Genomic DNA, 26,217 nt, shown 5'->3' with positions numbered 1-26,217 from the left:
TTCCCAAGACCCCAAGATCGTAACAGCTGAAACCAAGAGTCGGCCGCTTCACCGACAGCCCCCCAGGTGCCCAAAGCTTCCAATTTTTGAAAAATAAAGTATGTCTCATTCTAAACAGTAAGTTAAGTAAATGTTAAAAATTACCTATCATAGAAGTGAAAATGCTTATTTTCTTAATATAACTAAATATGTAAAACCTTCAGCAGGAAAACCAGATTGCTTAATCATACCTTGTCAGGTGGTTACTCCAACCAGAACCTACCTGCTTCGCGACAAATCCTTGGGGTGAGGGCGATTCTCTTTTCCACCCTTGGGAAGCGGCAGATGCATGAAACAGGCAACTTCTTAAAAATGAGTTGGTGCTGTTTTTGTTTCATAAAAACTTGGCTTATAATTCACATCACAACACCGCAATTCACTTTTTTTAAAAAGATCAAGTTTGGAATATAAATATCATGTTATATAAACTCATAATTCAAAGAAATTAAGTTTCTAAAATATATTGAAATGTGGTACCAATAGTTTTTAATGCTTTACTTTTAATTTTCTATTCTTAGTTACTTTCTATCTTTCAAAATACTCGCCCAGGGGCGCCTGGGTGGCTCAGTCGGTTAAGCGTCCGATTCTTGATTTCGGCTCAGGTCATGATCTCGAGGTCGTGCGACTGACCCCTGCATCAGGCCCTGGGCTCAGCATCCTGCCTGTCCCTCTTCCTCTGCCCCTCCCCCCGCACGAGCACTCACTCTCTCAAATGTTTTTAAAAAATATTACTTCATAGACACACTCCTACCACTGTTCTCTACCTTCTTTATGCAACTTTTTAAAACTTTTTAAGATTTTATTTGAGAGAGAGCGACAGAGTGAGGAGGAGTGGGAGAAGCAGGCTGCCCACCGAGCCCAACACATGGCTCTCGAAGTTCCATCCCACGACCCTGGGATCATGACCTGAGCCAAAGGCAGACACGTAACCGACTGAGCCACCCGGGAGCCCCATCCCTAAAGTTTTTATCTAAGTAATCTCTACACCCAACATGGGGCTCGAACTCACGACCCCAAGATCGAGCCACATGCTCCGCCGAGCCAGCCAGGCGCCCCATCTTTGTGCAGCTTTTCGATGTAAATGCTCGATTAGTGCTTCCTAGAATGAACAGACTGTCGCATGCATACACATCTTTGACCTGTCCAGTGAGTGAAACCCTTCAGTTCCTTGTGCCTATTGGCATTGGGGTCACTTCGTGACGACTGGAAAGGACTAGAAGCGTCGCATGATGTAGTATGTTCTTACACCCGTAACTCCCACGCACATTTAGTAAATCGCTCACTTGATATTTTTCCAAATGGCTTTATTGAGATAGAACTCATACACCATACACTTCCATGTCAAGTGTGCAAATTCAGTTCTGTGATTGTGCGTTACATACCTGTCTCCTTCACCAGACTGAGGCCTCCTTGAGGGACACTGTTTCGAGCATTCACTCAAACGTTTACTGAGCACCTACTGTGTACTGGGTGAGCAGGACAGAAGCCTGCCCGTACGGTGGTGGAGGTGGGGAAGCGCTTATGAATAAAAATCCTCTTTATGGAGCACAGCTGTGTTGGGCGCAGAGATCCCCGTGGGTGGCTGTGTCCTCAGGGCTGCCACAGGGCCAGGGGACTGATAACAGTTTTCAGGTGAATGGGGTCAACGGGCAGCAGAAGGCACGTCCCACTCCCACCACGGGGCTAACACTAACCTGGGTCAGGTTAGCACGTGGAAGTTGGGACAGGCAGTTAGGTCTCAGCACCTGGCTGGCTACCCAGCGGCCTTTGCGGTCCCTCCATTCTGCAACGGTGAAACCAAGTCCAATGGCAGAAGAGGTGAAGAGGGGAGTGAGCTGTGGGTGGCTCCCCTTTCTCTGCTTTGGGGACTGAAGGCCATGTCCACGCTGTGGCTTAAAAAAATCCCAGGTTTGGGGCGCCTGGGTGGCACAGCAGTTAAGCGTCTGCCTTCGGCTCAGGGCGTGATCCCGGCGTTGTGGGATCGACCCACATCAGGCTCCTCCGCTATGAGCCTGCTTCTTCCTCTCCCACTCCCCCTGCTTGTGTTCCCTCTCTAGCTGGCTGTCTCTGTCTCTGTCTCATAAATAAATCTTTAAAAAAAAAAAAATCCCAGGTTTGCTGTATTAATAACCCTGGGCTGGGAGGGCTTGGGGCCACATGCTGAGGATGGGCACACTGGGCCCTTCCTCCTGCTTTGTAGGAGACTGCCACCTGCCTGCCAGCCAGGTGTTCCTGCCCCCCAGGATTCAGGGCCGGGGGCAGGGGGCTGTGCAAGGCGTTTGCATACACGGCATCTCAGTCCATAGTTAAAATATGAACCGCCAAGGTAGGGCTCTTTAGGGGTGACTGGCCCAGCCTCCTGCTCTCCATGAGTGTCCAGAGGGAGAATCCCTCCGGACAAAGACGTGACAAGTGCGGGGCCCCTTTCTTGGCTGAGCTGGGGCCCGAAACCTAGATGCAGAGCTGCACTGAGCCCGTGCGTCAGGAGGGAGGGCGGGTCTACACAGGTCTATGGAGCGCTCATCCCTTCGGGCCATGCCTGGCCTGCAGCCAAGTCCCCGGGGAGAAGGGAAGTCCACCAGAGCACCTCTCACCTCCGCAACCCCACCCACCTGCCCACGGGGTCCCGTCAGCGCGGTGGGGCTGATGGACCCAGCCGCCGGGGGCTGGGGAGGCTTGGGCCCTGGAGCAGCTCGCGTGGCCGTCGTGCACCAGCCCCTCAGCCAGTGCCAGCGCAGCGGCGTGAGCTCCACCACCACCACTCCCTCCTCTGTCGGACAGGGCACTCCCCGGTCTGCGCCACAGCCATCAGACCCGGGGCTCCCGGAGGAGGAAGGAGCCGTGGCTCGGAGCAGACCGGGCAGTGCAGGAGAGCCCGAGCTGGCACCCCACAGACAGCCCGGTGCTCCCCAGGGAGAAAGGGATGAAGTCACCCTCCCAAGGCGAGGGCTTCCGGGCAGGGCTGTGACGTGTCAGCTCTTAGCCAGGCAGCTGGGACCTAGGCTCGCACTTGGGGCTCTCGCTGCCATAGTCAGGGAGCCCCCCGGTTACCATCCAGCAAGGTCACAGGCCTGGGTGGAGCCAGACGCTGGCTGGCAAAGGGCACCTGAACCAGACCCAGGCCAGAGCCAGCTGGGGCCCAGGGCCTGGGGGCACCTTCGCCTGGGACAGGGTGGGGGGCTGGGAAGTGGGAAGGGAGCCTCAGCCCCGCAGGGCTGGGCCGCCCCTGAGAGCGAGGGGCAGCTGAACCCCTAGCCAGTGAGGGGACTCAGAGGGCCCCAATCCCGGCCAGGTGTGGGACGGCCCCTGCTACGGAGGGACGGAATGGTGTTCGAAAAGCTGCTGGACCTCGAGCAAGCTGCTTGATCCCACAAAGCCTGTTTTCCATCCGTAAACTGGCCATCCTGACTGCACCTACCCCATAGGGCCCAGCCCAGCCCAGCCCGCAGCAAGCGCTCAACAAACCCCATCCCAGGGTACACACAGCTCCACGGGGCTCCGCAGGCACGACCCAGGATGGGCTCGGGGGAGACTGGCCCGACTTGGCCTCACTGCCCACCTGAACCTGAGGCGGCTCTCCCTGGTCTCCCCGGACCCCAATTCCTGCGCTCTCCCCCGACCTGCTGTGAGCCACTGCCCCGGCCACGCCCCATGACCCTGTCCACACTCAGCCTGTCTTTCAAGCAGCCTCAGCTCCAGGCCTGTGCACACCTCCTGCCCCTTCCTGACTTGCCTCTGCTTTCAGGATTCAGCTCCAGGGCCCCTCCTCCGTGAAGCCTTCCCTGCAGTCTCCTCATTCTGATGCCACTTTGTACCTTCTGGTCAAAGGCCTTACCCCCAGGGCCTGGCAGCTGTGTTCCCTCCATGAGGACAAGGACCGGAGCCGGGTCACCCCCCTCCAGACACCCAGCGCAGCCTGGGCCGGTGGAGGCTGCCCTCCGCCAATCTATGCGGCACCAAACCGGGCAGCGGGCCCGGCTGCCGAGCTCCCTCCTGTCCCCAGGGCAGGAAGAGGAGATTCGGAAAGCCTGAGCCACAGTTTCTCTCCCTGACCGACCCTCAGGCACCCACAGTGTCAGGGCCAACAAGAGGACTCAGAACGGGGCCTGGGAGACAAAGTGAAATTGGGGCCCAGGACTGGAGCTCAGGGCTGAGCCCCGTCCTCCTCCCCTCCCTTCCCACTGCTCTTGCACCTCCTTCCTCCTGCCTGCCACACTCTCCACCGCTCCTATCTCCAGCTCATCCTTCTGCATGGCACCTCCTCCAGGAAGGTCTCCCTGATCTGCAGGGAGATCTGGATGTGCCTCTGCTCCAACTGAAAATTATCAAAGCTAACCTTGACGGCGCGCGCGGCGCGCTTACTACGTGCCAGACTTCGGGGCTAACCTCTGGTAATTACACCATCTCATAAGGACATACATCCCATTTCACAGATGATGTGACTGAGGCACAGACCCGCAAAGAGGCAGAACCAAGATCTGAACCTTAACTATTCTGCTTCTTCCTGAGCATGGAGGGGCCGGGACCCTGTCATTCTCGCTGCTGTATCCTCACCCCCAGGTGTGGGGTCTGTTACAGAGAAGCAGGTGAGAAAACCTGAGGTCCCCCGGAGGCTGGACAGTTCGCTCCTGCTCGGCTCTGCCATATCCCAACCTCGAGGCCCCCACCTGGGACCCGGAGGCTGCTGCCCAGAGCAGCCTGGACCCTGGCACCTCGGGGAAGGAGCAACAGGAAGAGGCCTCGCTGGGCGGTACCATTTACTGGGCTGTCTGCAGTCAACAGGACAGTCCTGGGGACACCTGGCTGCCGCTGCGCCCCGCTCCACGGGGTGTGCAGGCAGATGGAAGGGGGGGACTCGAGCGGTGCCCACTGCCTCCCGAGGGGCCGAGGTCTCAGCTGCAGCCCCTCCCTTCAGGCTCCGAGGGACAGCAGCCCTGGACTCTGGGGATGTGTCCCAAGGGCGGGGGGGCTGGCCCGGGCGCCCCTCTCGCTCCAGGCTCCCTGAAGAGCCAGTCAGTCAGTCAGTCAGTCAGGGTTCCTGGAAGTTGGCCAGGTTTCAGAGGTCGGGGAGGCAGCTGGGCCAGGTCCTCGAGGTGCCCCCGGCTTCATCCACGGCCCAGTCCAGGGTCAGCAGCACCGTGTCTGCCCACACTTATCCCTTCCTGGGAGCGGCATCTGGAGGTTCCCTGTTGTCCTGGGCTTGGCCTGGGTCCGGGTCAGCTGGGGAGGAGAGGCTGGCGCTCCGAGGAGGTGGCAGTGTCCCTATACACCAGGAACTGTATGGAGATCTGGAGGGGCCAACGTCAAGGTCAAACGGAGCAGAGTCTGGGACGGACATGCTCTTCCCTCCCTCTCACCCCGTCCCTCCCGGACAGGCCACCGTCTCAAGCTGCAGCCCCTCCCTCGAGGCTCTCGGGACAGCTGCCTCCCCGTTCCCGCTTGCACTGCGCTGGCCTGGAGGGGCCCATTTCCCCCTATTCCTCAGGGCCTTTGCACAGGCTGAATCGGGACCACCCCTCCCTTGCCGTTGCCTGACTCCTTTCTTCTCCTGCCAGCGGTTTAAACGGCACTTGTGGGGGCTTTCGCTGAGCTTCCACACCAAGACAGCCCCCAGCGTGACACCGGGCAGGTTTTCCCCACAGTGCCCAGTGCCCCCGAGTGCAGTGGGTGCGACCACCTCCTCGCCGGGCTGGGAGCTCCCGGGCCACTCCGTGCTTGCTCCCTGCTGATCTGGCGCCCAGGCGGGGTGCCGGGCTCACGGAGGTTCACTCTCGGATGCAGGGATGGAGGGGGAAGCCGCGTGCAGCGGAGGCTGCCATGCACCCCCCGCCCCCGCCCGCGCCCCGCCCCCGAAGGATACGACGGTGTCGAGCAGCAGCACGCCCAGGCTGCCCACGAGCCAGGGCAGGTGATGCAGCAGGTAGCTGCCCTCGCTCTGGCCCACCTCGGGGTGTTTGAGCAGCACGCTCGCCCCGTACAGCGCGTTCCCCAGCATCACCAGGGCGAACAGCGAGTAGGAGATGCCCTGCGTCGACTTCCTCAGGAACTGGGGGTAGGGGTGGGGGTGGGGGGGTCAGAAGCCTCGGACAGGGCTCCCGTCCCTCGGGGCCTGCTCTGAGCCGGCGTCTCACTGTGCGCCCGGCCAGCAAGCCCACGACCCACCCCAGGTCCCCGGGCGCCCGCGGGCCCCGACGACGGCTTGCCCTCCGGCCCCTCACGGCCCCGCCAGCCTCCCCAGTGCCACCATGCCCCTTTCTCCCCTCCTCTCAGGACAGTCGGCCGAGCCCCTGGCCTCCTCACCTGACCGCTGCTTCCCTGAGACACACACAGGACACCTGTGCCCCCTCGTGCTCACTTCCCAGAGGAGCAAACTGAGGCCCAGAACCCGGATTCACTCGAGCAAGCCCACTGGGAGTCTGAACCCAGACCTTCGGCACCAAGACCCCACACCTTGACCCGGGGGGCCCGCCCGCCCCTGCCCGAGGCTCACGTTGGTACGGATCTGAGGCAGGCGGGACAGCAGGTACAGCACGCTGGAGACAGAGCCGATGACGAAGCCGATGATCTCCTGCTGAGTGAAGGGCTGAGAGGGCAGGGGGCTGCTCAGGGGTCCCGGAGGGGCGAGAGGTGCAGCGGGACGTCCCAGGTTCCCCGGGAGAGGGCCATGCCCTTGGGACGGGCCGGTCCCCACCCCGCACGCCCCCACCACACACCCACATCTCACCTTACTGCCGGGCTCCACGGACAGGAGCGTCCGGCCCCGGAAGACCTCCCTCGGGGCAGCCGCAGGGCCAGCGCTCCTCAGCAGCGGGATGGCACACACCATGCCCGAGACGAGCAGCAGCACGGAATTGATGGGGGCAGACACTGGACAGGAGACAGGAGGGAAGCCCAGGTCAGGTATCAGTGGCAGCAAAGAGACCACGACTGGAGTCCTGGCCTTGCCCTTCGGGGGCTGTGTGACTCTGGGCAAGTAACCTAACCTCTCTGTGTCATAAAGGCACCCTTCTCCTCGGGTTGTAAAGGAGAGATGAGGGTGGGGGGGCAGGTGGGGGTCACCCAGAGCACAAATGCTCATGAGACAGCCCCACCCCCAAGTGCCTCCATCTGCCCTCGACTCCCGCCCCTTCTCAGTCTTCGGGGGCAGCAGAGACCAGGGTCCTTGTCCTCATCTCAGCTCCAAGCCCAGGGCCAGGTACAGAGGAGCAGCTGAAGCCTCGTCTGCGGAATGAGACTCAAGAGGCGGGAAGTCCCTGCGGTCCCGCCCGGGGGCGCGAGCTGCCCTCCTGCCTCTAGCTCGCAGACCGGGCCCGAGGGCGCGGCGGGAAGGAAGCCCGCTCCCCGCACTCACACGGAGGGGGCCGCTTCTTCAACTTGTAGTGGAAGTAGAGGGACAGCATCACCAGGTCCGCCAGCACGTAATACACCGCCGTGTAGGTCTGCGAGGCGAGTGGGCGTCGTCAGCCGCCGCGAGGCCCGACCCAGTTCACCTCTCTGACCTTCTGTCTCCTCCTCTGTGTCTACCCGGCAGGAGAGAGCAGGCCGGCGGAGGGCCAGGCCTGGACACAGGGAGGAGAGGCGGCAGGCGCTCGTGGTTGGGGCAGAGCGGGACTCAGAGGTTAAGGGAGGGCTCTGGTTTGGCCCGGCACGGGAGCCGGTAAGGCCGTACTGCCCTGGTGGGGAAGACGATGGATTCCTGACTGGGATTCCTGGCCCCTGCCCAGCCCCCCCGCCCCACAAGGGAACCCTTTCCTCCTCTGAGGCCCCACACCCGGCAGCTCAGTCAGGATCTCAGCACCCCAAGCCAACCTCCGGTTTGATGTGCCCATGTTGAAGATGGAGAAACTGAGGCCCAGAGGAGGGTACCGACCAGCCGGCTGTCACGCTGCACAGCGGGGCACAGGGTGCTCTTTCCAGCGTGGGGCCGTCACTAGAGGCGCAGTGGGGCCGGATACGGGAGCCAGGGAGCCCCCACTGGCCGCCTCGGCGCCTCTGCCACAGTCGTCCTGGCAGCCTGCCCCTGCGTCCCCTGTCGGACCCACCTGCAGGGGCAGCTGGTCAGCGAGGAAGGAGCCGATGAGGTTGCAGGAGTCTCCTCCGATCCAGCCCAAAAGGAACCACAGGGACAGCGCCTGGTCCATGTTGCCCGCCCTGCAGGCCTTGATGTACTGGCTGTGGCGAAGGGAGAAGACGCGGGCTCAGGGCAGGAGCGGGGCCCAGCCAGGGAAGCAGGAACGTCACCTGTGAGCCCAGCCTCTGGCAGGCGGCACCCCCGGGAGCCTTCTGTGCCCTTGGCGGATTCCTAGCAGCGCATTCCCTTGCAGCCAGGGAACTCCGCGGCAGGTGCGCCTTTCCAGAGTCATCCACAGCATTCCTCAGCTTCCCCTCCAGAGCACCCTCGAGTCCCCCAGTGGGGACCTGGAGCTGTGTGTCAGGCCCCAAGAACCATGTCACGGGGACCCTGCACTCTTTCTTCTCTGGAGGGACAGCGGGGGGTGGAAGGGCAGTGGCGGTGGCAGGGACCCGCGGCCTGGCACTGCCCTGTCTCCAGGAGCGGTTGATGAGAAGATGGGCCAAACCACAGCCCGTGACCTTCAAAGGGCAATGGGGCAGGACGGGCCATGGCCCCCAGAGCGTGGCTTCGGATATTCTGGTTGTTTTCTCAAAGGCCAAGTGTCAGCAGGAGCTCAATGCTGACCAGAGGCTCACAGGGCCTCAGGCAGAGTTCTGAACCTGAAGAACCCTCCCCAGGGCAGGCCTGTTCAACGGTGTTCCTCCTTGGGGACTGGGCACAGGGCGCACGGAGGCCTGGAGCCAGGATCACCGCCAGCCCGAGCCAGCCCCTCCCTCTCCAGGCACTCTGAACTTTCACAAGACTGCCATTTACTCTTTAATTTTCAGTTTACTCCTCTGTGTGTATTTATTTTATTTATTATTATTATTTTTGAGGGGAGGGGCAGAGAGAATCTTTTTTTAATTTTTATATTTATTTATTTGAGAGAGAGTCAGAGCACGAGCAGGGGGAGGGGCAGAGGGAGAGGGGGAGAGAGAGAATCCCAAGCAGAGTCAGGGCTGAGCCTGGAGCCCGATGCCGGGCTGGATCTCACGACTGAGACCGTGACCTGAGCCAAAACCAAGAGTGGGCGGCTTAACGGACTGCGCCACCCAGGAGCCCCTCGTCTGTGTGTTTTTAAACAAAACGGGACTCAGTGGCACCTCAACCCTCCCAATACCAAGTCAGAAACTGAGAAAGCCCGCTATGGCCTTGGTTCTTCCCACGGCCAAACTTCCTTCTCCTTCCGCGCCCACCCCCCACCCCTGCTCCCACCCCCCTCACCCCGTCCACATGCCTTTCTGCCTCCGCTCCCGGCCTGGCTCCCCTTGAATCTGTCCTCCCTCTCAAGGATCTTTCCAAAACCCCAGGCTCGCCACAATCATTCCGAGCCTCTGCTGCACTTCAGGGAGGCCCCACGGCCAAGCACGGCCTTCCAAGGCCCCCAGGGCCAGCTGTCCCCCTGCCCCCTCCACCAGGACTCATTTCCCTTTCTCCAGACTCTTCATCGGCAGGCAGCCAGCCCATTCCCTCCTCTTCCTCTTTGTCTTTCGTGGCTCAGGACATACCACTTCCTCCCCACGGCCTTCCCTGCCACGAGCTCGCCAGTGTCCTGTGCTTCCTCCTTTGTAACACGGGACGTCCCTGTCCCCCCTGGACTCAAGCCTCCCGAGGGCAGGAGAGTGTCCAGCACAGGCCTGGCACCAGGGAGGCCCCTAATTAAGGTCTATCCTAGGGCCCTTAAAGCCCCTTCTAGGACATGCGACCGTAAATCGCAGGGAAAGTGATTTTCTCGCACCCAACGAAGGCTGAGTCCTGAAGAGAGGCAGGAGGGTGGCTGCCCTTCCTGCTGTCACCTGGGGCTCTCTCCCAGGCCCCTGACGCTGCTCACTGGTTAACCAGCCAGGCTCAGGCAGGGCCAGCATGACGTCACTAGGGCTAGGCTGAGTCATGAAACCAGGGCTTAATAATGTTTTTTAAACATCCTTAAAAGATTGACCAGAGTTACCCTCTGACCCGGCAATTTCACTACGTAAGCATATACCCAAGAGAAGTCAAAACACATGTACCCACGAAAACTTGCACACGAATGTTCACAGCAGAAAGAGACCATACATGCACCAGTGGACGAGTGAATAAAACGTGGTATATATCACACAGTGGAACATGACAGCTACAGCACGGGTTAGTCTTGAAGACGTTCTGTTAAGTGAAAGAAGATGGTCTTTCACACGCTCTACGATTCCATTTACAGGAGATGTCCAGAGTTGGCAAATCTAGGAGACCGGAGGCAGACGGGTGGCTGCCAGGGGCTGGGAGCTTCGGGGGAAAGCAGGAATGACTCATTTCTTTGGGGGTTTCTTTTTAGGGTGATGAAAGTGTTCTAAAACTGATTATGGCATTGGTTACACAACTCTGGGGATACACTAAAAACACTGAATTATACATGGAAATGGGCTAATTATATGGTATGTGGACTCTCGCCATAAAGCTATTTTTAGAAAATGCTGAGCTCCTGGTTAAACCCTTATCTTTCTCCCTCAGGATAAAGAGCCTATTTCCTAACAGTGGAGAAGCCTCACATTACAGGGCCCGTGGTGACCTCTCCGACCTCACCTCTTCCTGTGCCCCTGACCCCCATACACTCTGTCCGGCCATGGGATTGTGCCCAAAGGCCCCGAGTCCCGTGCTTTACATACACTCCTTCGTGCCATCCTCACGGCCCCCCTGGGAGGTCGGGAACAACATTCCCATTTTGCAGATGAGGAAGTGAGGAGCGAGCCAGGTGACTCTCCCAGGTCACAGTGTGTCCCCGTCCCTCAATCACAGCAGTGGTCACACGATCTTGCAATCACCGCTCGTCCACCCGTCACCAGACTGTCACAGGACAAGGGCTGTGTTTGGGGCATCTCAGCCCTCCCACCCCTCCGCTTCTTCTCTTCCTAGCTGCGCAGCCTAGAGCAAGGGACTTAGCCTCTCCGGCTTTCCGTTCCCTCCTAAGTAGGGACAGTAACTGTACCTATGTCACAGGGTCATGGGGCTTACAAGAGGTAAAAACATGTCAAGTGCTCAGAACACTTAGCGTGCACTGAACAAACAACAGCAAGGGTTAATACTGTTACTATCATCTGCGTGTTGGCATTGCCCAGAACAAGGTGGGGCCTAGGGGGGCCTTCAGGGCAGGGCCCTCCAGGGTGGGCTGGAAATCAGTGAGTGGGACTTGTGGAAAGAGTACGTGTAGCCTTGAGTCTAGAGAGGCCCAAGGCGGGTCAGGCAGACCCTCCCACAGGCGGTGCCTGAAGCCATCGCCGCAGCCCGCACCCCTGCCACTACTCACGGGAAGGTAGATGCTGCAAAACAGACGATGGAGATCAAGCCCAGGCCCACGCTGGCCTCGTCCCAGCCATCCTGGGCGCATTCGCCGAACACGTCCCATATCCACTGGCGGGAACCATTGGGGCAGTCGGAGAAGTTGCCTAAGCCCAGCTTCTTCCAGACCATGGCTGCTGCGGGATGGAGGGAGGGTTGGACAGGGAGAAAAGAGAGGGGCCCTTTAGCCTTGGCAGGTCTGGATCCCGTGCCCCGCCCCCAGCTACACCCATCCCCGGTTTTATCGCCCGGGGCAGACCAAGTCTCTGAACCCGAGGGCACAATGAGCTTGGAGTACAGAGATCGAAGCACACGTGTGACAGACCAGCGGTGCAGGGGCAGTGCAGGGTCTGCGGTCAGGAACAAGGGTGTTCAAATGCCAGCTTTAGGGGAGCCTGGGTGGCTCGGTTGGTTAAGCGTCTGTCTTTGGCTAGGGTCATGATCCCAAATCCTGGGATCGAGTCCCACATCGGGCTCCTTGCTCAGCTGGGAGCCTGCTTCTCCATCTGCCTGCCGCTCCCCCTGCTTGTGCTTGCTCTCTGACAAATAAATACATAAAATCTTTATAAATAAATAAATGAATTTAAATTAAATTTTTAAAAAGTGCCACCTTTAGCACTCATCAATGCTGCGACTGGGCAAGTACCTCAGCCTCCCTGTGGGTCAGTTCCCTCATCTGTAAAAGGGGTGATCACAGTGCCTCCTTCATAGTCGTCCTGACCCTTACATGCGTTCATACAGTGAACCCTCAGCTCACTTCCTCACTTCCTTACAGCTCTCCAATGTTTACATTGTTACCGTTCTCATTTTGTAAATTCCATCTGCAGACCAGGCCCCATTAAGTACATCTGTCATTGAAAGTAGGACTGTCCATCAACACCAGAGTTGGCAAGTGGAGAATTCTAAGGGCCAGGTGGGTGCAGGGCTTGCACAGGTGGCTGGGAGTCAAGCCGGGGGGCACTCAAGCAAATTCTCCAGAAGCAGCATGTGCAGGATGCCTGCGGGCAAGGAATCCAGAGCCACCGCCCCATGCTCACCACCCACAAAGCCAGAAAGTGGCTGGTTGCAGGAGCAGGCAATCCTCCTGATGCCGAGGCCCCCTGCACAGTGAGGACAGCAGTCACTGTCTGTGCAACAGTCCCAGAGAAGGGCGAGAATGCGGAGCCAGACAGCGCCGTCTCTACCAGGCAAGACTCACCATAGCCCCTGATTATTAAGCTCTTCACCAGCTCTGGGCTAAGCACTTTGCAGGCATTTTACTCATTTTGCCCTTATCAACTCCATGTAGGGGGCGGGGGGGGGGGGGGGGGGGGGGGGGGGGGCTCCTGATACATCCAAGGAACCAGGGAAGTGACTTGCACCCAGCCAGGAAGCAGCAGAGGCAGGAGTCAAAGCCAGGAGGGGGACCCGAACCCTGGCTCCTCGCCACCCTGCCATGCTGCCTCAGGCGCTTTCTGTCCCTGGAGTGGCAGACCCCCAGACCTGCCCAGCAGCCAGAAGGCAGGCTTCCCCTTCCCGCTCCATGCCCCAAACTGAGACTCTCTCCAGCTACCTTCAGTTTCTCCCTCTCCCTCTGCCTGCTGCTCCCCTGCTTGTGCGCTCTCTCTGTGTGTCAAATAAATAAATAAAATCTTACCAAAAAAAAAAAGCCAAGTCCTTTTGTCCCCCAGCCACCTCCTCACCAGACCCCCCCACCGCCCTCTTACAGATTGAGTGTGCCAGTCCGTTTCATCACCGTAATGCACCGCCCCCCTGTGAGCTGGGGGAGACTGCCCCCATTTTCCAGGTAAGCTTGGGCAACCTTGCCCAAGTGAGGAACCTGTGTGAGCCTGTCTGTAAGATGGGGATGATGACACTGGCTCCTTGGGGTTGGTGGTGCAGATGAAACACATGTCAGGAAGGCTCTGCCCCCCCAACCCCCCCACCCCCACCCCGTGCCTGAGCAAACGCATGCTGGAGACTGTTGTGAAGGATAAGAGTCCAGGAGCAAAACCACCCTGCGGCCACTCTCTTGCTCCCTTTTCACCCGGTTAGGGAGGAAATGAAGTGAATACATGCCCAGTGAGGGAAGGGGGCATCTGGCGGATTGTAGCTTGGTTCACAGGGCCCAGAGCACGGGGTGGGTGGTCCCTGATCTTGCCCAGGGCATACACACAGCTCAGGACACTCTACGACACGCTCTGGGGGCCGCTGTGCATAGGGCCCATCATCTGGAGGTTCTGAACCAGCTAGGGAGCCAGTCTGGGCCCCAGGCCTGGCTTCTGGGAATGGGCCCACCTCCTGGTCAAACAGCGCAGCGAGGACGGATGTCCAGGGTTGCAACAAAGCTTGACTGCGTCCATAGGCTTGACAAGGGCCACAGCAGGGGTGAGTGCCTTGGAACCATGGAGGGCACATGCCCAGGGCTCAGGCTCAGTGTCTCCGGACTTCAGATCAGGGACTTTGGGTTTAAGAAGCAACCCCAGGGGCGCCTGGGTGGCACAGCGGTTAAGCGTCTGCCTTCGGCTCAGGGCGTGATCCCGGCGTTATGGGATCGAGCCCCACATCAGGCTCCTCTGCTATGAGCCTGCTTCTTCCTCTCCCACTCCCCCTGCTTGTGTTCCCTCTCTCGCTGGCTGTCTCTGTCAAATAAATAAATAAAATCTTTAAAAAAAAAAAAAAAGAAGCAACCCCAGGGGCGCCTGGCTGGCTTAGCAGGTAGAGTATGTGACTCTTAATCTCAGGGTTGTGAGTTCAAGCCCCATGTTGGGTATAGGGATTACTTTAAAAATCCTTAAAAAAAAAAAAAATAAATAACCCCGGCTGATTCTGATGCACGCGGCCATGCATTGAGAAAGCCTACACTGGAGAAGGCATCTCGGGCCACACCCAAGCTTCTCTCTCGGATCCCGAGCTGAGTCAGGGAGATGCTTCCCAGGGAAGCTTCCCACGGAAGTAGCAGGCCTCCAGGCTTCTGCACAGGTGGTCTCTTCCCTTAGGAGTGTCCTTCTCCCCCTGGAGGGCCTGGTAGGGAGACACAGTTCTAACAGGCCCTCTCAAAGACGCCTTGCAAAGCCTGGCTGGATGACACCTGTCACCTCTGCCCTTCCCCCCTCCTTCACATATCTGAAGAATGCTCACTACAGCCCTCAGCTACTGCTGCTCAAGCCCGCACCTCCCCCTTCACTCTGCCCCAGCCCTGATGGACCCTCGGGGCCAGCAGCACCGGCCACAGACAAGGTTCAGACAGTGCTGAGGAAGAGAGAGCAGACAGAGAAAGAGGGAGACAGAGAGGGAGGAGAAGGGAAGGGGAGGGGAGGGGAGGGGAGGGGAGGAGGGAACAGGGGAAACTAGCTGTGAGCTCAGATAACCTAGGTTTGAGGAGCGAGCACTCTGGAATTGACCTGCCTAATGCCCACAAGTATAGAACTCCAGGGCAGGTCACTGAGCCTCAGAGTTCCAATCTGCACAATGGGGGGATAACCTATGTACCCACCTTCGAGACCGACTGCAGAATTAAATGACTTAATCCAGGCCAAGGGATTAGAATGGCGCCTGGCACAGATTAAACAGTCAGTAGCAACAGCCAGGGATGGCTATTACTCGGCTTTGGTTGTAGCATGTTCCCGCACGACCCTCCCCAAATCACAGGCGCAAAGCAGCCTTCGGTTAAGTGTTGCATGGACAAGACCCAGTCCTCACACTTCCAAACCCACCTCCCCATGTACACACTTCAAAACTCGTCCCAGGCATAAGAGGGGAGAGGGCTATCTGGGCTCCCTGCAGAACGGCTCATGTGGAGGGGAGGGGAGTCCTCGCTGGTGGCTACCACACACTCCAGGCCTCCGGGTCGTTGGCCACGTGGTGACTCAGGGCAGCGCGGGCCGCCTGTTTGGCAGGGATAATGACAGGGCAGCTGCTGGGGTCAGCGCTCAAACGCCGAGAGGCCCCCTCCCCTGCCTGCCCCAGGGAAAACAAAGCCGTCGGAAACGATGGGGCCCGTCCCAGGGAACCAGGAGGTGAAAAGAAGACCCAGACCCCAAACCCTGGCCAGGCTGGTCCGAGAGACCATGCTCGGGAGGGGGACTTATGCACCCGAGGGGCCGCCTAATCCCGGCCCAGAGCCTCGTCTCCGGATCTCGAGTCCCAAGGAGGGGACAGAAGCCCAAAGACGGTCCAGGGGCTGGAAGAGGTTGTTGGAAAGACGTGGCAGCGACGCGCCAGAGTCCCGACCCGCAGCCTTTGGGCTTGCCCCCAGCCTCAAATCCGGCTCACCGCTTCAGGATCCGCCGCTGGTCCCGGCTTCTGGTTTCAGTCTGCGCAGCCTGGATCAGCTGACCCGAAGCCCCGCCCAGTCCCTGAGCCGCGTGGCTCCGCCTTCTGCGCCGCGGGCGGAGGGGGCAGCCCCTGGGGGACGGTGCGAGCGGTGCGAGCGAACCGAGCGTGCGCGGTGGGGCGGAGCGCGGCCTGTCCCTGCTCTCTCACCGCCTCCCTGCTCCTCCCCCGCGGCGAGGTGGGCAGGACTCGAGGCGACCTAGGGCGCAGGCGCCGACCGCATGCTGCGTATGTTGTGTTGCGCGGTGACCCGGAGCGCGTTACGCTGCGCCCGTCGTTCCCCGGCGCCCGAGCTTCGCGCCGCTGCCACCGCCACCATCATGTCCCAGCCGTTGTCGCCTCCGCGGGCCGCCTCCGAGGCCCCGGCCCGGCCCGCCACAGTGCTGGGGACCATGGAGATGGGGCGCCGCATGGACGCGCCCTCCAGCGCCGAGTCCGTGCGCGCCTTCCTGGAGCGCGGCCACACGGAGCTGGACACGGCCTTCATGTACTGCGACGGCCAGTCTGAGAGCATTCTGGGCGGCCTGGGCCTCGGGCTGGGCGGCGGCGACTGCAGAGGTAACCTCTACCTCCCTGCGCACCGTGCGGCGCCCACGCGGCCCCAGCCGCGGCCAGGACCGACGGCTTCGGCACCTCTCGGGCGCTGACCGCCCCCTGGACCCCTCCCCCCTGGTACTTAGGCATCGTGCACGTTTCGGACAGCCCCCGGACCGCCAGACTGCTTTGTCCTGAGCTCCTTCCCCTCCGCTTCTCTTTCCCTTGGAATTGCAGCTTAGGAACCCCTCCCCCCCCCGCCCCGGCCCGAGTCTTACGGAGCCTGGTCTAGTCTTTCGCTTCCTCCCCGTCTTGCTATCTTGGGGCACCTCTCTGCGGGAGTGGTCTCCAGAGCTATGCAGTACCCCCTCCAACCCTTCCAGGTGCCCCAAACCGCCCCTCTCTCCTTTGCCTTCACCTCCCATGGCTCCCTGAGCACCCTCTTCATCCTGGTCTTTCATTAGTCCCTAGACTTTGCTCTGTTCAGTTGGCAGTACCCTGGCTCCCAGGGAGAGCTGCAACTAGGTCACAAACCGGGCTGGGGAATCAGGGATGGTATGTGGGGAGTGGGGAGGTTTGCTATGGGGCTATAGGAGGGAGAGTGGTTCCAACCGACCCGCAGGGAACTTAGAGTCTAATGGGGACGGTTGAAGCCCAGAAGAGGGAAAAAGCACTTTTGGGGGATTTAGGGGTCAGGTCAGGGAAAGGCACTAGAGAAGGTTCAGAGCACACTGGAGCTGGGCCTTAAAGGACCGGTCGTAGTTTGCTGGGAAGACAGTGGGAGAAAGGGGCATCAAAGGCTAGGGGCCCAGCTGTGTGGACCAGGTTTGGAAATGCAGCGTCTGCTCTGTGGAGGGACAGCCGGTGGGCAGGTGCGGCTTGAGTGGAGGATGTAGGTGCGTGGCGAGGACTGTCCCTCATTAGCCTGATGCCATTGGAAATGCCTACGAGGGTGCCTGGCACGCGGTGGCAATATAGGAAAATGGGGTTTGGAGCCAGTGGCCAAGAAAGAATTCTTTAGATTCTTGAGACTTCTTCGGTGCAAAAAGATGGTTTTATCACAAAGCACGGGGACAGGACCGGTGGGCATAAAGTACAGCACTGGGGTTGTGATGGATGACTGATTATATTCTTTCAGGTTCGGAGGGCGTTAGGGACAGCACGAGCCTCCAAGGCATTTTGGAAACAAGGTTTCCAGGACCTTGAGGGGCTCGCTATTGTTAGGAAAAGGTCATGGGGCACCTAGGTAGTGCGCTGGGTTAAGTCGGTTGGTTTCTTGAAGTCATGACCTCAGGGTCATGGGATTGAGCTCCATAGTGGGCTCCGTGCTCAGTGCGGAGTCTGCTTAAGATTCTCTCTCCTCGCTCTGCCCCTGCCCCCTAGAATAAATAAATAAATCTTAAAAAAAAAAAAGGAAAAGGTCATTTATATATTACTGTTTAGTAAAAACTCAGTTATGAGACCTTTCAGATGTATATTGCGGGCCATATGCTTGGAGGATGATCGCCAACATGTATCTTAAGGGGATAGAGATAAAGGAAGTTTCCAAAAGTAGACATACAGGAACCCGGGGCAGCAGGGGTAGTGGTCAGGCTAAGACTATCTCTTGCTCTTAGCAAAGTATTAACATCAAGGCCCCTGAGTTCCTAGAGGAATGTCCCTCTGCCTGTTTCAAGGACGTGTCAGGAAATTTAATTTTTTTCTTTTGCCTTTGTTTCCCGCATCCATGGGGCCCAGTAAATGTTCACTGTTATTTTTACTACCGTCCTCTGCTGCTGCTTTTCTGCACTTTCCAGCTCTTGTGCCAGAACTCCTTTGGGTACTCCTTAGATATGGAGCTTTATAGATCTGGAGGAAACTGTCTCTCAGACCTACCCTTCCTACTTAACCCTGCTGCCCCCTCCTTAGTAATAGAGATGTTGTTGCTGAATTGGTGTTTCTCCTCCAGCCCTTCCCTGCGTCCTTCATTGAGTCCAGGCGCTCACCGAGCGAAAGTCCACAGGTTGGACTTGAGGTCCAGGCCACAGCAAGAATGCAGAGGATTTGAGAATTGCGGAGATGTGGAGAAAATGTGCACAAGCAGCTGTGGGACTGGTTCTCTCCCACATCCCAAGTGGTCACGGGCCTCCCCTCTGACCTGCTGAGTTGCCTTTGCCGGGTGTGAAAAGTGCAAAATCCAGACAGCCGGTGTCCTTGATAGCCTTTCGCAGCCGCCTGTGTGGCAGAACGCTACCTCGTCCTCACGGGGATTGTGTCTCGGCTGTGGGGGTGTGGGTGTGCACGCTTCTCTGAGTCTGAAGGGCCGGGCGATCGATAACCAGCTTCTGCTCGGTTTGCCTTGCAGGGAAACCTGCAATCTCTCAGATTGGTCTCTGCCCGCAGCACCTGTTTGGGCAGCCACATCTCTGCAGAATTCTCCCCGCAGCCTCTTGCCTCCCTGTTTCCAGGCCTGCCCCCTTGAGTTCCCTCCCGACCACAGACACAGTGAACGGAGCTGACTTTGGTTGATGGGATTTGAAAAAAGCATTTGCGATTAGGTCTCTCACCCTTCTCTTATCCCCTGTCCCTCTGCTCCCTGCTTGGAGTTCATGCTCTTACAACTCTCAGTTGCAGGAATGGGTCTCCATGTATTGTGTGTGTGCACCCTTGTGACTCGGCCCACCTTCCCAGGCTGTGGAATATGCTTCCTATCCTTCCTTCTTGGCCGGGACTCATTCTTAAGAGACTCGGCTCCTGGATCATCCCCATAGGAAGCCCTCCCTGGAATTCCAAGGATGGCCAAACCCCTCTATTCTGGGCTCCCTCAGCACTGGGGGCTTTTCTGTATGGCAGTTACCTTATCGTAACATCACCTTTAGGTTATGAGCTCCTTGAGGGGAGGGAGCAAGTGTGCCTCCAGGTAAAGCCTGGGCGCAGAGACTAATACTAGTGATTATAACAGCATGAACATTGAGAACTTAGTTTTGTTTGTTTGTTTTTTTATGATTTTTATTTATTTCACAGAGACAGCCAGCGAGAGAGGGCACACACACAGGGGGAGTGGGAGAGGAAGAACCAGGCTCCCAGTAGAGGAGCCCGATGTGGGGTCGATCCCAGAACACCGGGATCACGCCCTGAGCTGAAGGCAGACACATAACGACTAAGCCACCCGGGCGCCCTGAGAACTTATATATTTAACCCTCACGACCTCCCTATGAGGAGAGTTCTGCTGTTATACCCCTATTTTACAGATTAGAGACTTGAGGCTCAGAGAACCGAAATAATTTAGGCAAGGTCACATAATAAGCCTCGTAATCATTGCATGCTCCCCTAAAAGTGAAAATCGCTACCAAGGCCAATCCCTGGGATGGGAAGTCGCTGAAGCCTGACAGTGTCCGGGCCCAGCTGGAGACTTCCCTGAGGCGGCTGCAGTGCCCCCGAGTGGACCTTTTCTACCTGCATGCCCCAGACCACGACACCCCCGTGGAGGAGACACTCCATGCCTGCCACCAGCTGCACCAGGAGGTGAGGCCGCCCCCCAGCTCCGGGAGAGAGGAGGCAGCAGGGTAGTCCCAGAACAGAGCCGGGGACAGACTCCACTCCCAGGGGCCCAACCCCCGTCTCCCCTTTCCAGTGTCCTGGGCAGCAGTGGGTTCTGACCCAGGCCTCTCCCCTGCAGGGCAAGTTCGTGGAGCTTGGCCTCTCCAACTACGCCTCCTGGGAGGTGGCCGAGATCTGTACCCTCTGCAGGAGCAACGGCTGGATCCTGCCCACCGTGTACCAGGTGAGGCCGGGGCTACAGGGCCCGGCTGCAGGGCTGCTGCCTATCCCTGGTTCTCCTGGCCCCTCCGCCTGCCTCCCTCCAGCGCAGCCCCTCCCCTGCTGACAGCCTGGGGATGCCTCCCAGTGCACCTGGGGCTCTGGCCTGGCTCCCCTTCCTGCCCGCCTGTGCTCCTGGGGCCCTTCCTCCCTGCTTCCAGTCTGTGCGCACGAGCCTGGACCATTCTTCCCCTGCTCCCGGGTAGCCCAAAGTGCTCAGGCCTCACTTAGATGGCTGGTCCCCTAGAAGCCTTTCCCGATGCCCCAGAGCAGCCTGTGATCTCAGGCCCTACGTCTCTCCTGTTCATTCAGCAAACGTTGGGACCCCTGCTTGGTGCCGGACACCGCTCGTAGAACTTACTCGTGGAGTCCGAGTGCTGCCTTTCTTGATTGTACCTGTGGCCGCTCTACTTGGCTATTCGATCTCTCAGGGCAGGGGCCTTGTCCTGTTGGTGTGTGGATAGATGATTCCATGTCCAGCCCATGGCTGGTGTTCAGTTATGTGGGCTGAATGAATGAATTTTCCTTTGCACCAACTAGATGCCCTGGTGGTGAAGGTCCTAGGAGTGTTAGGGTGTGAACTGCGGGGCCCCCCCAGGGAAGCTGTGGGGTCCCTTCCTTTGATATGGGCACACCTGCAGCCGGCCTTCTACCCGCAGGGCATGTACAACGCTACCACACGGCAGGTGGAGACGGAGCTCTTCCCCTGCCTCAGGCACTTCGGACTGCGGTTCTATGCCTACAACCCTTTGGCTGGTATGGGCTGCTCTGGGGGGGCGGGTCCCCTGGGGTGGGAGGCCATTCCTGGCCCCGGCTCTGCCTCTTCCTGACACAGTAGAGGGCCGGCCCAGGACCTGGGAAGCAGGGAGTGGTTTGAAGAGAGGTTGGGCCATGTCCTCCATCCCTCGTGGGTCGTCCCCCCATCGCCAGTCCAGAACAGCCTTTGGGAGCAGGGTGGGCCGAGGCTCTGATGGGCGTCCTCTCGCAGGGGGCCTGCTGACAGGCAAGTACAAGTATGAGGACAAGGATGGGAAACAACCCATGGGCCGCTTCTTCGGGAATAACTGGGCTGAGATCTACAGAAATCGGTGAGCGGGGGATGGGCTGCGTCAGGATGGGTGGGGTGCGGGGTCCACTTTATTTGCAGTAGAGAAATTCTAGGTGCCTTTCCTGGGGGTTCCGGGCCTCCCCTGCCGTTCGGACCCGTGTCTCTTGATTCCTGCAGAAATGACCAAAGTCAGTGGCGTTTCTTGTTTTCTTGGAAGCTCTGTGAGTGAACAGGGACCCCCAGGACTCATGCTGGGTCTTCCGAGGCCTAGTGCTTCCTTGAGAAGTGCTTACCACTGGCCAGGAAGGAAGGACCGAGCCGTGGATCCAGACTCAAGAGGCCTGGGGCTGAGTCCTGCCCGCCCCACCTCACCCCACCCCTGTACTAGTTACCTTTGCTTCACTAGGTAAAGGGAGGACAGGCAGTTCTTAAGAACTCATAAAGAGATGAAAGACGTTTTTGAGGTGTTTGGGGAGGGCCTCCCCAACCTGCCTCCTGTGCCCAGTAGTTCTGCTGCCCGATCAAGCCGGCCGCTGCAGGAAGGGCACTGGGCCCCCCACTCCACACAGTTGGGTGGGCACAGCTCTCCTGCTTGGCTTTGTGGCTGTAGCCCAGCGTGACCCCGGTTTATTGACCCTTGTGCCACTCCCTTCACCTGCCCAGCTTCTGGAAAGAGAACCAGTTCGAGGCCATTGCCCTGGTGGAGAAGGCCCTTCAGGCTGCGTATGGCGGCAGTGCCCCCAGCATGACCTCGGCCACCCTCCGCTGGATGTACCACCATTCCCAGCTGCAGGTGAGCCAGCCGTCCGGGGGCGTCACCGCCGCCCCTCCTAACAGAGCCGGAATCACTTACCTTGACGTGATTTCTAAGCCGCGTTTCATTGTTTCTTTCTTGTTTTTGTTTTTGTTTTGCCCCAAAGATTTTATTTGGGGGCGCCTGGCTGGTTTGGTTAGTGGAACATGTGACTCTTGATCTCAGGGTTGTGAGGTCAAGCCCCACGTGGGGCATGGAGCCTATATTAAATAAAAAAAAGAAAGAAAGAAAAAGGTTTTATTTGTAAGTACCCTCCACACCCAGTGTAGGGCTCCAACTCCCAACCCCAGACCGAGAGTCGTGTGCTCCCCACTGAGCCGGCCAGGCACCCCAGCGAAACAGTTCTCCCCTCCGAAGTCTCTCCTGGTGACAGCTGAGGAGAGCCCTTCCGTTGTCCTAAGCTCCTGTCTGAGCGCCAGGCCCCGGAAGAGGGCTTCGCACACATGTACTTAGTTCTCCAGCCCTATGAAGTGCCATTCCCCCGGATTTACAGATGAGGACATGGCTTCACACAGATGTTGAGGGGGTTGCTCAAAAAAATTGCTCAAAACCCATTAGCCTCACTCACACTTCAGTGGGAGTTGGGGGTCCCCCTCTCTCTCTGGCATCCCCGGTCTCCCTAGCTAAAACGTCCCGCCTGCATCAGCCTGATGCAGTTCCCAGTGTTTGACGCACAGGGAGTAGTTTCTCAAAAAACCGGGGCTAAGTGCCTGACATAGTTTCTGATTCCCGTAAGTAAGCCAAGCGTCACCCAGCTGTGCGGCCGGGCTGCGCTCTGAGCGCAGGTCTGTCTGAGGAAGAGCAGAGTGACGCCAGAGGGAAAGAAGACAGGGTTTGAGTCACATGGTTAAAATCACTGAAGGCATCTCAGGTTCCTTATAGAGCTGTATTCGGCATAAATAAACATCAGAGCCCGGGTCTCGGCAAGGGCAGGGCTGGGAGGGAGGACGGGTGACTGGAGTCACACCTGGGTGTCTCCCCTTGCAGGGTGCCCTCGGGGACGCGGTCATCCTGGGCATGTCCAGCGTGCAGCAGCTGACACAGAACTTGGCAGCGACCGAGGAAGGGCCGCTGGAGCCGGCCGTGGTGCAGGCCTTCGATCGGGCCTGGCAGCTGGTCGCCCACGAATGTCCCAACTACTTCCGCTAGGGCCACTCCTGGCTGGTGCTGCCAAAGGCTCCTTTCTCTCCCGTCACCTCTTCTAGTCTCACATCCTGACTAGTCTGCCTTAAGTCCATTTAACTAACCAAGAAAATGCTCTTTTTTGATTGTCTGGATCGATGCAGTATTTTTCTAGATTCCGTCCTGGCTCCCAGTTGCCTTCGCAGTGTGGAAAGGCTGGGGCTGTGGTCCACTTGGGCCGTTCCTGTCTGAATAAAGCAGGCACATGACTGGCCTGGGCCCTGATTGAACCCCACGAACGTGTCTCCTTTACTGTCTGCAGCCTGTTCTCATCTGCCCGGGGCTTACTGCCAACGGGGCAGAACCACGAGCTGCAGTCCCCAGAGGGCAGGGGCAGAGCCTGAGCTCTCAACAGCAGGGCTGAGTTGGCCATCTCCTCTGCTGCGCACAGGAGAAGAAAAGCAGGCAGTGCACCGTGAATATACTTCTCTTAGCCAGAATCACCTGGAAATAGAGGCACTTAGAAGTAGAATCCTTGGGGCCCAAAGCTACCGTTAGCGTCCCCACCGGGAAGAATAAGGATGCTCCTGGGCTCCTCCTGGGATGCTGTGTGATATTTTTAACAGATTCTCAGTTTCGGCAGCAGCTTTACTGCTGTCCTGGTGAAAGTCCCCTGTCTCCTTGTCATCTGTAGGACTCTCAGCCTTGCCCTGGGTCTCCTGCTGCTGGAGGTGGAAAGGTGGCATGGGCAGCCAGGGTTCCCATTTCCCTTTGCAAACCCCTACTCCAATCAGGGGGCACCCAACGCGGGGGAAGAAAAATCCCAGGTCTCATCGTTGCTTGGTGACCATTCCCAGTGCAGAAAAATCAGTCTAGCCCTGGGCGGGGGAGTGGGGTGTGGGCCAAGCAGCAGAAGTCAGCCCTTCGGAGCTGCTTATCTTGAAGTGAGGAAGGGGGTTCAGCTTGGAAATGTCAGGCCAGACCACCAATCAGAAACACTCTCTGTTCTAAGAAATGTCCCGTTTGCCGTCTAGAGGGAGACACCTTGCAGACAAAATCTTATTCTCTACAGAACCAGTCACCCTCTCTTCTCTTCATCCACCACAAAATACGTCCTTCCCCAAGCAGGATGGTGTAGCAGTTCCCATTCACAATTAGCTATGCTAAAATCAAGCTGCTTCAAATGACATACTCCCCCTAAGTGAGATTAAAGATTCAATGCAATCCCTATCAAGTCCAACTGGTTTTTTGTTTTGTCTTTTTTAAAAACAGAAATTCATTAACAAATCCTAAAAATCATGTGGAAATCCAAGGGACGCACAATAGCGCTAAGCTTAAATAAGAAGACTATGTCCTCTGATTCTTGATTTCAACACTTACCAAAAGCTACAGTAATAAACACAGTGTGCTAGTGGCATGAGGGTAGACATACAGATCAATGAAATAGAACCAAGAGTCGAGAAATAAACCTTTACATGAACTTTCAATTGATTTTAGAGAAGTGGGTTACGAAAATTCAATAGCAAGAGAATAGTCCTCAACAAAGGAAGATGGGGCAACTGGATATCCACATGCAAAAGAATGAAGTGGATCCCCTTCCTCACACCATCCACACTCACACAATGAACTCTAGGATTGTAGACCTAAGTGTCAGGCTAAAACTATAAAGCTCTTAGATATAGGAGTAAATCTTCATGACCTTGGGCTAGGCAATGCTTTCTTAGATGACACCAAAAGCACCAACAACAGAAGACAAAAAAGAATTAGACATTGTCAGAATGTAAAGTATGTGTGCTTTAAAGGATACCATCAAGAAAGTGAAAAAACTGGGAAGCCTGGATGTCTCAGTCAGTTCAGCATCTGTCTTAGGCTTGGGTCATGATGCCAGGACCCAGGGATCATGTCCCACGCTGGGTTCCCTGCTCAGTGGGGAGCCTGCTTCTCCATCTGCCTGGTGCTCCCCCTGCTTGTGCGCTCACTCTCTGTCTCTCTGTTAAATAAGTAAAATCTTTTTAAAAATTAAAGAATGTGAAAAAGCAACTTACACAGTGGGAAAAAAATACTTGCAAATCACCTATCTCATAAAGAACTTGTGTCTACAATATATAAAGAATCCCTACAATTCAATGCTAAAAGATAGAAAACCAATGAAAGAAACAGGCAAAGTCCCTGAATAGACCTTTCTCTGAAGAAGATACACGCAGGGCCAATAAACATGTGAAAAGCTGTTCAATATCGTTTCCCACCGGAGAAAGGAAATGAAAACCACAGCAATACCACTTTACACCCACCAGGATGGCTAAAGTAAAAGACAGACAGTAGCAAGTGTTGACAAGGGTGTGGAGAATTTGAAATCTCCTGCACTGCCGTTGGAAATGTAAACCAGTGAAGGCACTCTGGGAACAGTCTGGCAGTTCCTGAAAAGATAAGACCTAGAGTTCCCATATGACCCAGCAATTCCATCCATTCGGTATACACCCAAGAGAAGTGAAAACTTCACCCAAAAATCTGTATGCGGATGTTCATAGCAATGATAGCCAAAAAGTGGCAGCAGCCCAATGTCAGTCAGCTGATGAATGGATAAATACAAGGAGGTCTGTTCATACTATGGAATGGCAATAAAAAGGAACAAAGTAAAGAAACATGTACCATGTGGACAAACTTTGAAAACATGCTAAGTGGAAGAAGTCACAGCGGACCTCCTAGTGGATTATTTAGTTTACATGAAATGTCTGGAACAGGCAAATCGACTAGACACAGAAAGTCGATTAGTGGGTGCTCAGGGCTGGAAGGGGTGTTGCAGGAAATGGAGAATGGCTGCTAATGAGGTCAGGGTTCTCGTGGGGGGTGATGGCAAGCTCTAGAACTGTGACGGTTGTACAACTCCAAATACTCTAAAAACCATTGAAGTAGGCAGTGTATGTGTAATGTGCGAATCGTGTCTCAGCGGGGAATGCTCATCTGCTCCCACAGTCTGAGAAGTGACCTTAGAGCTGGAGGTGGAGTCCCCCGAGGCCAAAGCACCCACACTCTGGTCGTTGATGCTGATCACCAGCTTCAATGCCAGCTGCTTCCAAGTGGTACACTTACACGTGACCCCACCATGTAGCCTGGGCTTCCTCAAAG

General features: G+C 57.2%; 2 protein-coding genes across 7 annotated transcripts; one reads left to right on the top strand and one right to left on the bottom strand.

Moving 5' to 3' along the window:
- Window positions 1–47: 47 nt before the first annotated feature.
- SLC66A1 (solute carrier family 66 member 1) lies at window positions 48–15,828 on the bottom strand. 6 transcript variants are annotated; one of them, XM_034645365.1, is made up of 8 exons: window positions 15,716–15,780; window positions 11,430–11,595; window positions 8,082–8,211; window positions 7,391–7,478; window positions 6,764–6,906; window positions 6,530–6,622; window positions 5,900–6,085; window positions 51–5,327 (listed from the first exon to the last, which is right to left on the bottom strand). In XM_034645365.1, the coding sequence occupies exons 2-8, from the start codon at window positions 11,591–11,593 to the stop codon at window positions 5,256–5,258; spliced, it is 876 nt and encodes a 291-aa protein (XP_034501256.1). In that variant the 5' UTR covers window positions 11,594–11,595; window positions 15,716–15,780; the 3' UTR covers window positions 51–5,255. The 6 variants fall into 6 exon arrangements, with proteins under 6 accessions (XP_034501271.1, XP_034501278.1, XP_034501261.1 ...); XM_034645360.1 differs by having other exon boundaries at window positions 52–5,327; window positions 11,430–11,598; window positions 15,716–15,828; XM_034645380.1 differs by lacking the exon at window positions 15,716–15,780 and having other exon boundaries at window positions 48–5,327; window positions 7,849–8,211; window positions 11,430–11,446.
- Window positions 15,829–15,960: 132 nt separating this feature from the next.
- Window positions 15,961–23,386, top strand: AKR7A2 (aldo-keto reductase family 7 member A2). Its single transcript, XM_011220301.2, has 7 exons — window positions 15,961–16,333; window positions 19,626–19,813; window positions 19,968–20,072; window positions 20,767–20,863; window positions 21,096–21,195; window positions 21,819–21,948; window positions 22,957–23,386. The coding sequence occupies exons 1-7, from the start codon at window positions 15,997–15,999 to the stop codon at window positions 23,116–23,118; spliced, it is 1,119 nt and encodes a 372-aa protein (XP_011218603.2). The 5' UTR covers window positions 15,961–15,996; the 3' UTR covers window positions 23,119–23,386.
- The last annotated feature ends 2,831 nt before the right edge of the window (window positions 23,387–26,217 follow it).

This window comes from Ailuropoda melanoleuca, chromosome 2 (assembly GCF_002007445.2).
Source record: "Ailuropoda melanoleuca isolate Jingjing chromosome 2, ASM200744v2, whole genome shotgun sequence".
In the NCBI taxonomy this organism is placed as follows: Eukaryota; Metazoa; Chordata; class Mammalia; order Carnivora; family Ursidae; genus Ailuropoda; species Ailuropoda melanoleuca.
The sequence above is the reverse complement of the archived record's forward strand: the minus strand, read 5'-3'. Positions and strand labels throughout refer to the sequence as shown.

Coding starts and splice junctions, on each gene's coding strand:
- SLC66A1 (XM_034645360.1), bottom strand. CDS start 11,593: ATGGTCTGGAAGAAGCTGGGCTTAGGCAACTTCTCCGACTGCCCCAAT. Junction 6,623..6,763: donor CCGTGGAGCCCGGCAGTAAG/GTGAGATGTGGG, acceptor CTGCCCTCTCAG/CCCTTCACTCAGCAGGAGAT. Junction 5,328..5,899: donor TGCTGCTGCTCGACACCGTC/GTATCCTTCGGG, acceptor TGGCCCCTCCAG/ATCTCCATACAGTTCCTGGT.
- AKR7A2 (XM_011220301.2), top strand. CDS start 15,997: ATGCTGCGTATGTTGTGTTGCGCGGTGACCCGGAGCGCGTTACGCTGC. Junction 16,334..19,625: donor GGGCGGCGGCGACTGCAGAG/GTAACCTCTACC, acceptor CTCCCCTAAAAG/TGAAAATCGCTACCAAGGCC. Junction 21,196..21,818: donor GCTGAGATCTACAGAAATCG/GTGAGCGGGGGA, acceptor TCACCTGCCCAG/CTTCTGGAAAGAGAACCAGT.